This window comes from Sebastes fasciatus, chromosome 12, assembly GCF_043250625.1.
Source record: "Sebastes fasciatus isolate fSebFas1 chromosome 12, fSebFas1.pri, whole genome shotgun sequence".
In the NCBI taxonomy this organism is placed as follows: Eukaryota; Metazoa; Chordata; class Actinopteri; order Perciformes; family Sebastidae; genus Sebastes; species Sebastes fasciatus.
Window position 1 is genome coordinate 20,567,744 of NC_133806.1, and position 12,137 is coordinate 20,579,880.

A 12,137-nucleotide genomic window follows, 5' to 3' on the forward strand; every position below is an offset into this window, starting at 1 on the left:
CCTAGATTTGAGAGCAGTTCTGTGGTTATTAAAAGTGCTAAAAATCAACTTATAACTGTAAACAACACATAGGGAAGCTTCGAACATTTAGAATATATATATAGATATAGATATCTATATAGATATAGATATCTATATCTATATAAATATATATAGAATTTTTGCTTTTACTAGAAAACGCAAAAAGCTGGTTCCACTTTGTAGATGACAAAATAGTTGCCATACAGGGCAGTGTGGCAGATCAGTGGTTAGCACTGTAGGAAGTTGGTCCTGGTTTGAATCAAGCAGACGCCTGGGGCCTTTCTGTGTGGAGATTGCATGTTCTTCATGTGTCTGTTTGGGTTTCCTCCTACAGTTTAAAGACATGTAGGCTAGGCAAACTTAAACTCTTTGGTTGTCTATCCCTAGGGTTGGTTTTCTGCCTTCAACCTCTCCAAAAACAAAATACTGTATTAAATGTGGTGGCCTTTTTGTTTCTTGTATCTGTTTGCCATTTGACAGTAGATTTAATGGTGAAAATGCCCACAGTCTCGCTGGTCTAAGATTATCTTTATTTTGGGGTTTCATTACAAACGGAGTTCTATTAAAATACAGAAATAAAATGTAAATACCTTGCAAAGATTAACAATGATACAAACTAGGGATGCACCGAAACATGATCGGATATTGGGCTGATACTGACTCAAATTGCTGAATCGGGTATCGGTGACAATAGGGCCGATCTATTCAATTAAATTCTATTTTTGTATGCTATATACATTATATACTGGAATTGTTAGGTTTCGAACAATTTGTTGTTGCATTTAAATGGTTTACAATTGAACTGCAACTCATGTTAATTGTTAAGATTTTTTTTTACCAAGTTGCACGTGTACGATTTTATTATTTTAATATAATTTAGTAAAATTTTATGTATGTATTTGTTTCATTTTGTTTTACAAAGTTAGGAAAGCAATCTTTAAGTCAAGCCTGATCCAGTCACTTCCACACAGTGAGGCATGCAGTTTTTTAATTAAACACTGGTATCAGATCGGTACTCCGTATTGGCCGATACACAAATTCCAGGTATTGCTATCGGTATATCGGGACTGAAAAAGTTGGATCGGTGCATCCCTAATACAAACCTGAGCCATATATACCGTAAGTAGGTAATCCTAACCATATCAAGCTGTGATCACTTTATTATGAACAGAAAACAATGAATACAAAATATATATTATTCATATATTTGACTTAAGGCCATAGCATAATGAGATGAAGGACTGATAGTGAAGAAAAACACAGCTTCAGCACTGGCTCAGCCCCACAGAGCTTGCCATTGCAGGTTAGTTTCAGGCCATTAGTTGTCATGGTAACAGATACAGTAATCCTGTTTTTTGAGAGTCCTTTTCTCGGACCAGAAAATGTAGGAGCTCCTGACTTTGCAGGAGAAAGGGTTTGGTTAATTGGCTTTTTTATTTATTTCTGGAGTACCCCTCATAGATGCTGCATAACCATAGGATTATGAAAGAGGATGCTTTGGTCACCATATCATATACTTTTACTTGTAACCTTGGCCCAGAAGGATATTGTGAATCAGTCCCAGTGATGTGGGCCCCACTAATGGATTTTACAAAGACGTTTGCAGTTGATTTGAGTAAGACAAGGGAAATCACATCAAAGACGAGAGTTGTTTTCAGTTCCAGTGACTCTCTCAACCAATCCATTATTGACTGCCACTGATGCACTGGACTTGATCAGGAAAGAGGACCTGAGAGCAGCCCTTGTAAGGAAACAGAGAAAGTGTCACTCCACTCAGTGAACAGTTACCGAATATGAATGTTATGAATATTAATATCACACCATCAAGTGTCTAACTCTGAAAAGACCTGGAAGCAATATGGTCCTTAACGTTAAACCTCTTAATACCTGCCCCAGAGGAGCTGCATGAGATGGTGGAGTAGTCTGGGAAAGTAAAGAATATGAATGTCATCTCCATATCCTGAAAATGTAGATATACAGTTCATGCTCAGCCTGGTTGAGGTGCTGGGAGTGCTGTTGCTAATATCAGAGCACAAATTCTTGGGAAAGTGGCTCAGCCTTCATCAAATTAAACGAAACGAGTTCTGTGAACTACGAGATCCACATTTCAGAGAGAGAGAGCAGCCAGCAGCTGCAGTCTTATTTCATCCCAGTAGCACTCACTTTAATCAAGCGGTTGAGGAAGTCAGTGAGGCAATGTTAAATGATGTGCCCGGTTTGCAGAATAGGAAGCAGCTTGATCTGTATCAGTATCACATTTTTACTGTTAGAAACCCACTGTTCCCCATGCTGAAGAGCTGTAGCTGGAGACAATGTGGTTACTGGATGTGACTGGACTGTATCTTATATTAGTGAAGCAGACCATAATCTTGTTTCCCTCGGGGTATAGTAGCCTACCATGAGAAATGCCTGGCCATTCAGGGTGCAAGTGCTTTCTGGCCATTATCCATTGGTGACTGATCAAACACAAGCCTTGAGACTGCATATAGAAACTGCAGTAGTTCCCTCTCTCCATGGTCAACCTTACAGTTGACATGCTAAAATATTTCCTCTATTAATATGTGGAGCTGCACCATAAAAGCTCAAGTCCTCAGTGCAGAACCTTTCTGCATAATATGTTCTGTGTCTGACTGCACCGCCTTTTAAACTGATACATGAAGCTCATGTTATACAGGCAAGTAGCAATTATGAACTACACAGCACATCCCAACCACTTCACAGCTCTCTAATCAGCCAGAAGAGGGCTTTTAGCCACAGGGCTTCAGGGACAGATGTAATGTTAAAGTCATTCAGTCATGTTTCTTTTTCCAGTCCTGGTGGGAGCAGTTGTACAATATCTCTTCTTATATATGTTTCATACTTTCAATTTGTCAAATTAACATTTTAGGACACTGTGGTGGCATCAAACATTTTTTATGGAGTGGTCTGCTGGGGCAGCAGCATCTCGGCTGTGGAGAGGAAGAGACTCGGCAGAGTGATCAGGAATCCTCGACACAGTGGAGGTGGTGGGAGAGAGGAGGATGATGGCTAAGCTGTCATCCATGATGGAGAATGACTCCCACCCCATGCAGGACACCATCTCAGCACTGGAGAGCTCCTTCAGCGACAGGCTGCTCCCCCCGAAGAGTGTGAAGGAGCGCTATCGCAGGTCCTTCCTTCCTGCAGCTGTCAGACTCCACAACCAGCATTGCTCCCAGTAGACCACTTACACTTACACACCAAATACTGACAATAACTGCACTATACTGTATAATGACTGTGCAATATCATTATCATTATTACTACTCATGCTGTGCAATATTTTCAGGTGGAATTTCATTTCATTCTCACTGTGCATGTCATTTTCCACTTGTGCAATTTTGTTAATAGTCTGTTTATTGTCAATACTGTATATACTGCTCCTATTTTTATACTTATTTCTATTTAAATGGTTCATATTTTGTTACACTTTGTTTAGCTCTTTTTTGTTTTACTGTGTTAGCTGATGCATCTTGTTTTTTGCACTATCCCCTTTGCTGCTGTACACTGCAAATTTCCCCACTGCGGGACTAATAAAGGAATATCTTATCTTATCTTATTAGTGTTAGATTTATATTAATTATCTTCAGGTGTGCCTGAACCTTTAAAGACAATAATGCATTAAATATTATAAGGGCGTTGAAAAAAAAAAGAAAAGGTAATTGACTGAGTTCTGCAGTTGGACCCTCTTAGCACCGGGTGCACACTGGAAAAAAATAATTTGATGCATTTTATGTTAGACATCTGGTTAAAATTGTGATAATGCACAAAAAAAATAGATTGCTGATTGTGTAATGCTCAATACAATTTCTGCATTATTTACTGCAATTTGTTTACATCATTCATATAAAATTAAATTTAAAAACCAGAATGTAATATGGCACTTAAATGCACAAAATGGGTTTAGTTTCAACAGATATTATTGTATGCAATTTCAGTCCGGGGCCATCAGTGTTAGATTTATATTAATTATCTTCAGGTGTGCCTAAACTCTTAAAGACAATATATATATATATATATATATATATTATGAGGGGGGTTGAAAAAAAAAAGGTAATTGACTGAGGTCTGCAGTTGGACCCTCTTAGCACACTGGAAAAAATAATGCATTTTATGTTAGACATCTGGTTAAAATTGTGATAATGCAAACAAAAATTGCTGATTGTGTAATGCTCAATAAAAATGTCTGCATTATTTCCTGCAGTTTGTTTAATTCAGACACAGAGCGCCTCACATGACCTGTAATTTCAACTGTGTCCACTGTAGCGCCAAACCTTTGCGCAGCAGCCATTGCGCACCGCCCGCATCTTGCCCATCTGGCACCGCACCGCACCGCACCGCACCGCCCAGACAGCGCTTCTCCGAGAGGCGCTTGAGTGAAACGCGCATGCGCAGTGTTAGACCTCCTGTATGTCTTTCCTTTTCCGCGCCTGCTGCAGCTGCAGCTCCGGGCTCGGCTCGGTGCTCTTCCTCTCCTGGCACAGCATCACATTTGTTCTCCATAGAGCCGAGCCGAGCTGAGCTGAGCTGAGCTGAGCCGCGTCTCTCTCTGCATGGACACATCTGCTGGAGCCGCCAATATATCTTCTCCAGTCTCACATTGAGGAATAACGCTGCTGCAGCTCCTGAGGCTGGTGAGTACGTGAAGGTAACACACGGTGTGTGATTGTGTGCAGAAGCTGCTCCATAGTAGGTCATGGTAGCTGGATTGTTAGCGGTAGTTATTGCTTTTCTCCGGCCTTCCTTCTCCGGTAACGTGGCCGACCACCTCCCCCTTGGTTAGCTTTCACTAGCAACCCAACAAGACCTTGGGTGTTATGCATGGAAGCGTCAGATACCAAGGTAGCAGATGAATAGTGCTCATGTGAGAAGAGCCTCATAATAGAGCTTGTAATAACGATACTATGTGTGTGTGTTATTGGTGAAACAACATCCCATTCGTTTGCAATGTAGTCACTCTGCAGTAGCAAGCTATTGTAGCTTGAGATCCTCAATATCCTGGTGTTATTATTATTATTATATTATTATTATTATTTCTTGGCATAGGGTTCCTTCAGTGTGTGGTGTTGCGTTCAGGTACACCTAATGTTTGGTGGCTTGTGGTGTATAGTTAGATAATGCAAGCCGCAAATAAGGCTCTCATTCCCGTGCATGACAGCTTCAAATGTTTAGATTTACATGTTTATGTTTATGCTGTGATATTTTTTTTTTTAACTAAATCAAACATGTTTATAATTTTTAATATGTGTGTGTTGAATAGAAAAGAGAGAGGGGTTCAGACATGCCCCAAAAGGACACCTTCAAGAGGAGCAAAACTTAACCAGCATTATTATAATTATAAATTGTGATTATAACGTTATATTATTATTATTATTATTATTATTATTATTATTATTATTATTATTATTATTAGTGATGTCAATCGATTTAAATATTTAATCCTGATTAATCGTAAATGAATCACACATTTATCTGTTTCAAAATGTACCTTAAAGGGAGATTTATCAAGTATTTAATGTTCTTATCAACATGGGAGTGGATAAAATATGCTTGCTTAATGCAAATAAATGTATATATTTATTTTTTGACATCGATTAATGACACAAATTAATGACAAATATTGGCCAGAAATCCTCACAGGTACTGTATTAAGCGTAAAATAATATGCTCAAATCATAACATGGCAAACTGCAGCCCAACAGGCAACAACAGCTGTCAGTGTGTCAGTGAGCTGACTTGACTATGACTTGACCCAAAACTGCATGTGATTATCATAAAGTGGGCATGTCTGTAAAGGGGAGACTCGTGGGTACCCATAGAACCCATTTTCATTCACATATCTTGAGGTCAGAGGTCAAGGGACCCCTTTGAAAATGGCCATGACAGTTTTTCCTCGACAAAATTTTGGAGCGTCATTTAGCCTCCTCCATTACAAACTAGTATGACATTGTTGGTACCAATTCCTTATGTTTTCTAGTTTCATATGATACCAGTATCTTCACTCTAGCTTTAAAACTGAGCCCACTACAACCTCTGGAAGATCGATTGCGTTAATGCTTTAAAGAAATTAGTGGCGTTAGAAGAAATTTGCGTTAATGTGATGTGAAGATTTTTTTGCCAAGTTGCTAACTTGGCAAAAAAATCTTCAAAATGATCAGTAATTACAATTCAGGTGTAAACCTTTTTAATGCAGCAACAAATTGGTCAAAACTTAAACAGGAATTCAAATTCAGTATATCATGTATATAGTATACATATAGAACTGTTGCAAGAATTGAATAGATTGGCCCCACTGTCACGATAACTGATCCAGCTGTTTGAGTCAGTATCGGCCCAATATCCGATCCGGTATCGGTGCATCCCTAGTCATCATCCAAGTGGAATTAAAGAAAACACCCATTTTACACCTGATACTCCATAAAGACAATGCACTGGCAGTAAACGTAATTGCATCACACAAAGAAAAGACAAAGATAACTATCAAAATATATAAATAAAAATATTAATATCACAAAAATGCATTATTAAATTAAAATAAAATGCAAATCAAGTATTGCCCACTTTATTTAACCGGATATACAAATTGATGTGTCGTTACATGGACATAGGAAGCCTAGTCTCACATGTCTCGCTAATTGGTTTCGATCAACAACGCAGCTCATCATGGTTTGGCCCTGCTCGGAGGCAAGATCACTGTATCGCAGCCAGGTCTGCATGATTTTTTTCCCTGCTGTGAGGATAAAGTGGAAATGCACCTGGTCCTGGGGAGGCTAAAGCATGCTACACAAAGCCAGTGGAAATGATGCGTAAATCTGCAGCTGTGGGATGTGATCCCATTTCTGCAGAAAGACCAGATGGATTTGCTGGCCACGGGCAGGCGGGGCTGCATCTCTTCATGTTGCAATCCAGGGCATCTCTCAGGTGCTCTGTGGAGTTGGATGCTGGGATAAAATGCCGGCCAAGGCAGCACCACTAAGCATGGCCGTTTCTTCATATTTACAGGCCTAGGCATTGTTCCAGCTGGACCATGTTTGCTAAAAACCCCACCTAACAATGTTTTGTAGGGTTGGCAAATTGTAATACCTCATTACACAAACTATATTGCTCGTCATATATTTGAATACAATTTTTTTTTTGTAAAGAACACAATATATGACTCTAGTTTTTTCCTGCGTGCAATACTCTTGTTTTCCAACAATTGAGACCATGTTTAAAAAAGTAACCGCTTTTAACAGTGAAATTAATGAGGGTATTTTTGGTATATACAGTAGGGCTGAAATTATTCCTTGAGTGATTCCAGTAATTTGATTACTAAAAATCGACGCAAATTCTTTGCATCGAAGCTTTGTTTGAAATTATTTTTTTAAATATATTGTTTGCATTTCAGAAAATATTTTATTTAAAAACCAGAATGTAATATAGCACTTGAATGCACAAAATGGGTTTAGTTTCAACAGAAATTATTGTATGGATTATTATATAGATTTTTCTATAGAAACCAATTAGTTGTTCATTTTAAGAGACCCGTCTTAATTTCTCTTTTGTAAATTTACAATTGCTTTTTAATAATAAGAGAGAAAAAGTATTTATTTTCCGCTTACCCGATTGATCGATGGAATCATTTGTAGAATACTCAATGATAATCGATAGCTGCAGCCCTAGTATACAGGTATGCCAGTGGAATGCGTAGAAAGTTTTAAGGTTGAAAAATAAATTTTTTGGAAACAATGTTAAAATTGTGATTGTGTGTCCATTTTCACTTGGTGACATCTTGTTTGTGTATGTTGTCTGTGATTTACAGGACACTTCCTTGCGTGACCACAACACCTGGATTGCCTGGTACATTTGGCTGCCATGATGCTCGGGTTACAAGGAAGCACTTCATCCCCCAAAGTGTATCGTTGTGTGGCGTGTTCAGCTACCTTCACTGGATTGGCCTCCTTGCTAGTACATCAGGCAACCCATGCTAGTGCAGTCTCCAAGGTTCCTGCCCCTGCACAGCCTAACTTCAGCCCACCTTTCACACTGTTTGCAACTATGGACTCATCCGGCGAGCACCCCAGTCCACCAACACTCTTGCCTGAGTCACCTTCTTTATATATTTGTGATTGCGGAGAGGAGTTTCAGGACTTCAATTTTATGCTGGAGCATAAGCGCTCACATGACTCTCAACCACAGCCACTGCAAGATAGTAATAGCGTTCTCTCTAGTGGAGCAGGGTGCAATGACGTCTTTCCCACCCAGCGTGTATCATTCATTCCAATTGTAACTCAGCCAGGCTTGGTCCTTAGTTGCCCCTCTACCTCAAGGTTGCCAGCTGTCGAACTACCCACAGTAACAGACCATAAAGCAGATGTAAGCCTGAAGGATGGCATTGCCATAGTAACCACTCCTCAAGGCCAGTGTACACCCCCTCAAAATGACAGTGAGAAACAACTTGAGAACATAACAGCCACAGCAGAGCATATACCAGATACTGTAGAGGACATTTGTTTGCAGGACCAAACAAATTCTGTTCTCAGCAGCGAAAAGGGTAAAAATTTGCCAGGAAATAACTCCCTAATGAAGCTGTTGGCATCAGCATACATGAAGCAATTTCGACATCCTCTGTCTCCGAATCAAAACAGTGAAGTGAAAACAGTTACCCCCAAACAAGAAGTCGTCCCGGTTGATATAACACCAGTAGCAAAAACTGAGGTGCCCCCGACCAGCGATCTCTCGATAGCAGAGTTAAGGCGGCTGCTTGCAAAACCTGGTATAAAGACAAAAGCTCCATCCATCAGCAAAGTCCTTGAGTCCAGTAAGAAGAAGGTTGTGTCTCTGACTAAGACTTTCTCACCTGTTGTGGTTCTTGAAACTCGTCAAAAGCTCATTGGTCCTGGCAGTAATGGCACATTTGGGAGATATCAATGTGGCCGCTGTCGAAGGGTCTTTCCAAACTTGGACAAGCTGACAGAGCATCATTTCTTGCACAAAAAAGAGAGGATTAAATGTTGTCGTCGCTGCAAACAGCTGATCATAGGGCGGCTGCCTTTACCTGACAATCACGTATGCCCTCAGTTAGGAAACAAGACCATGCAGCCATCAAGCTCTTTTAAAAATAAGATACCGTTTGGCCAAAAAATATTGCCATTCCATAGTCTAAACAATTCAAAAAAAGTTTTCTTTTGTCCATTGTGCAAGCACAGCTACGCACGGAGGTGGAACCTCAAAATGCACAAGTGCCAGGGCCCAGGCTCAGCCCCCTCTCCGCAGGCCAATCCCTCCATTCAGAGAATGCCAGTACTGAGATCAAACAGTGAAGCCAAAACGGATGCAGATGTTAAAGCTGGATCTCTACTCAACAAGAGTGTTGCCGTGGGCACCGAAGTTACTGGTCGCATCAAGGTCGAGGTGACCTCTCAAAATTCAGAGCAGCAGTTGGCCTGGACTCCTTCAGCAAAAAGCTTCTCACCATTCTACCCCAAATCTCCCGTGATGGAGGAGCACGAGAACGCCTCTCTGTGTGTGACTTCGCACCAGCAAGGAGATGAAAACACTAGCTGGGATTCAGCCGCAGTTGATAATGAAGACAGTGATGAAGGGGAGTGGACAATGCCCTTGGATGATGAAATGGAGGTGCTTGTCTCTACAAAAGATGCAGGTAACGACAGAGAGGTGAAGAAGTCCGCAGGAACGGCGCCCCCTAGCCTGCGCTATTTTGTCAGTGATGGTGTCAAACGTTACCCTTGTACCAGGTGTCAGAAAACCTACAGTCGCCCATCTACTTTGAGGCGCCATCTACGGCTGTGTGGATTTAGGCCGCGTGTAACTGGGCCTGTAGCACAGAGTGGTGGTCAGGGTGCCGCTCTTCTAACTGCCAACAATACGAAACCAATGTTTGATTGTTTTGTCTGTGGGAAGACCTTTAACCGGAAAGATAACATGATGGTTCACAGAAGGAAATGTCAGATGCAACGAACAATGGCAGATGGTGGACAGGTGGATAGTAGCGGGCCTGCACAGCAGAGTATGTCGGGCACTGCAACAGACTGTCAAACCGAGGAGGATGATGGAGGCAACTGGGGCATCATGTCGCTGCCCTCGGTGCTTCCACGGAGGGTGACGTGCGAATGCGGGGTCGGATTTACATCTCCAAGGCTTCTCCTGGAGCATCTGCAGAAGCATGCACGAGAATCCTACACATGTCCGACTTGTGGAGAGACTGTTAATTCCTGGGCAGACTACGAAGTTCACCTGCAGATCCACATGCATCCTCGTCACCAGCTGCTGAAGGGAATACAGCCATCACAACCTCTATTGCTTAGATTTCAGCAACAGCCGCCTCAGCTGCAGCCATCTCAGCCAGTGCATCAGCCTCAACCGAAGCAGCCTCGCACAGAGCCGGTTCAAAATACAACAAAGAAGCAGCAGCGGATTGTATGCTCGCGATGTTGCAACACTTTCTCCACTCGCTGTTCCCTTCGTAGGCACCTATCCTGGAATCGATGCAAGGGTGTACGGGCCACAAATCCCGCAAACCCGCCCAAGACGTATCACTGTTCCAACTGCAACTCTGACTTCCCGAACACAATCAGTTTGATGTTTCACCAGAGGAGCGGGGCTTGCAAGCCCGCCGTCAAGCCCGTGCGTTGCCCTGCTTGCCTTCGCTGGTTTGGCACCATGGACGGTTTGCAGAAACACCTGCTGACTCACAAAACAGACAAAACTCAGAAACAGTCTGACTTATATCGCTGTGACGTCTGCCAGGGCACATACCCGAACCTGAAATCACTCAAAAACCACCGCAGGAGGATTCATCGCATCATGGCTGGAGACACCAAGCCAAAAACACAAGAGCAGCTGACTTCTTAATGACACTTTCTGAAAAAAATGGCTAACAGGGGAGCAGTGCATTTAAGAACAGACCACATTTTAGCATAGTTCGTTCTTTCCATATGTGCCAATTGTATTTTACTTATGTTTGTTTTTTTGACACTGTACAGCCACATGAGTTTTTTTTGTTTGTTTTTTTAAAGCAACTCTGAGAGTGTTATAGTAGCTCGCCACTGTAAAAAAAAGAAGCTTTGGTATCCTGTACAATTTGTTTTATCCAGTCAATCCCTTATATTGCATAGTCTCATTAGCCTGTAAGTGTTTCTGAGTATTTGATAATCAAACTTTTATGACAGAGTTTGTGATGTAGCTCGTTGTTGTTCCTGGTGTTAATAAACATACCAGTATGTGAAACAAGTATGTTACATCATTTTGTGTGATTATGGGACCTATATCCAAGCCAGGAATAACTCTTTTTACAGCTGTCTGGGAGTTTATGTAATGGCTTTTCACAATTATCCAGATAACCAACAATCCTGCTTTGTGAAACAGGCATTCTCATTTAATATAAATATCTAATCCACAAGAAAATAGTATACTTAATATGAAAGAACTTGTTAGACACAAATCCAAGCTGAAAGAGCCAGGGAGGCAAATACAGTATGTACATGTTTTTGCTACTACACAATGACATATTTTGATTATCGGGCCTTTATTACTGAATTAATGCACAATAACTGTAGGTGTGTTTGTCTTTCCATTAGATGGATCATCGGGGAGACCAGATATAAAGTGATGAATAATTAATTTGCTATGTTCACAAGATTTCAGTTCACAGTTGCTTTAATTTAGAAGTACTTCTTCACAATAAGATCATGGTGTGCATTTTAGAGTTAATTATATACATTTGCCTCCAGATTATGTATGCAAACTAATCAATGAAATATAGTGTCACTGTCGAGGTTGGATTATCAACAGCCCCGGGGCCCCATAAAGCTCCACTTTTTTTTCAGCTTGTCTATGAATATATGAGTATTTACAATTTAAAGCATAGAATCAGCTGACATGTTAAGGGCCTTAAGGTGGCTCATAGTTTATTACCTGATCTTGAGCCCCTGTTATAAACACCATCTTTGTCAAATTTTTAATTTTAATATTATTTAATCTCATTTTGTATTTGTACTTAAATCAAATTACCACTCTTGTCAGTATTCCAGCATAGAAAACTGTACATATTGCACAGAGTTTATTAGGAACAGGGGGCTTTACCACAGCTCGTAGCA

At 40.9% G+C, this 12,137-nt stretch overlaps 1 protein-coding gene across 3 annotated transcripts; it reads left to right on the forward strand.

Annotated features, from left to right (window-relative positions):
- Positions 1 to 4,361: 4,361 nt before the first annotated feature.
- LOC141779270 (uncharacterized) lies at positions 4,362 to 11,271 on the forward strand. Of its 3 annotated transcripts, none has more exons than XM_074654024.1 (2): positions 4,362 to 4,697; positions 7,841 to 11,271. In XM_074654024.1, the coding sequence occupies exon 2, from the start codon at positions 7,894 to 7,896 to the stop codon at positions 10,891 to 10,893; it is 3,000 nt and encodes a 999-aa protein (XP_074510125.1). In that variant the 5' UTR covers positions 4,362 to 4,697; positions 7,841 to 7,893; the 3' UTR covers positions 10,894 to 11,271. The 3 variants fall into 3 exon arrangements, with proteins under 3 accessions (XP_074510125.1, XP_074510124.1, XP_074510126.1); XM_074654023.1 differs by having other exon boundaries at positions 4,362 to 4,687; XM_074654025.1 differs by having other exon boundaries at positions 4,362 to 4,673.
- The last annotated feature ends 866 nt before the right edge of the window (positions 11,272 to 12,137 follow it).

What these genes read in the sequence shown, in the direction of transcription:
- LOC141779270 (XM_074654024.1), top strand. Translation starts at nt 7,894, where the DNA reads ATGATGCTCGGGTTACAAGGAAGCACTTCATCCCCCAAAGTGTATCGT.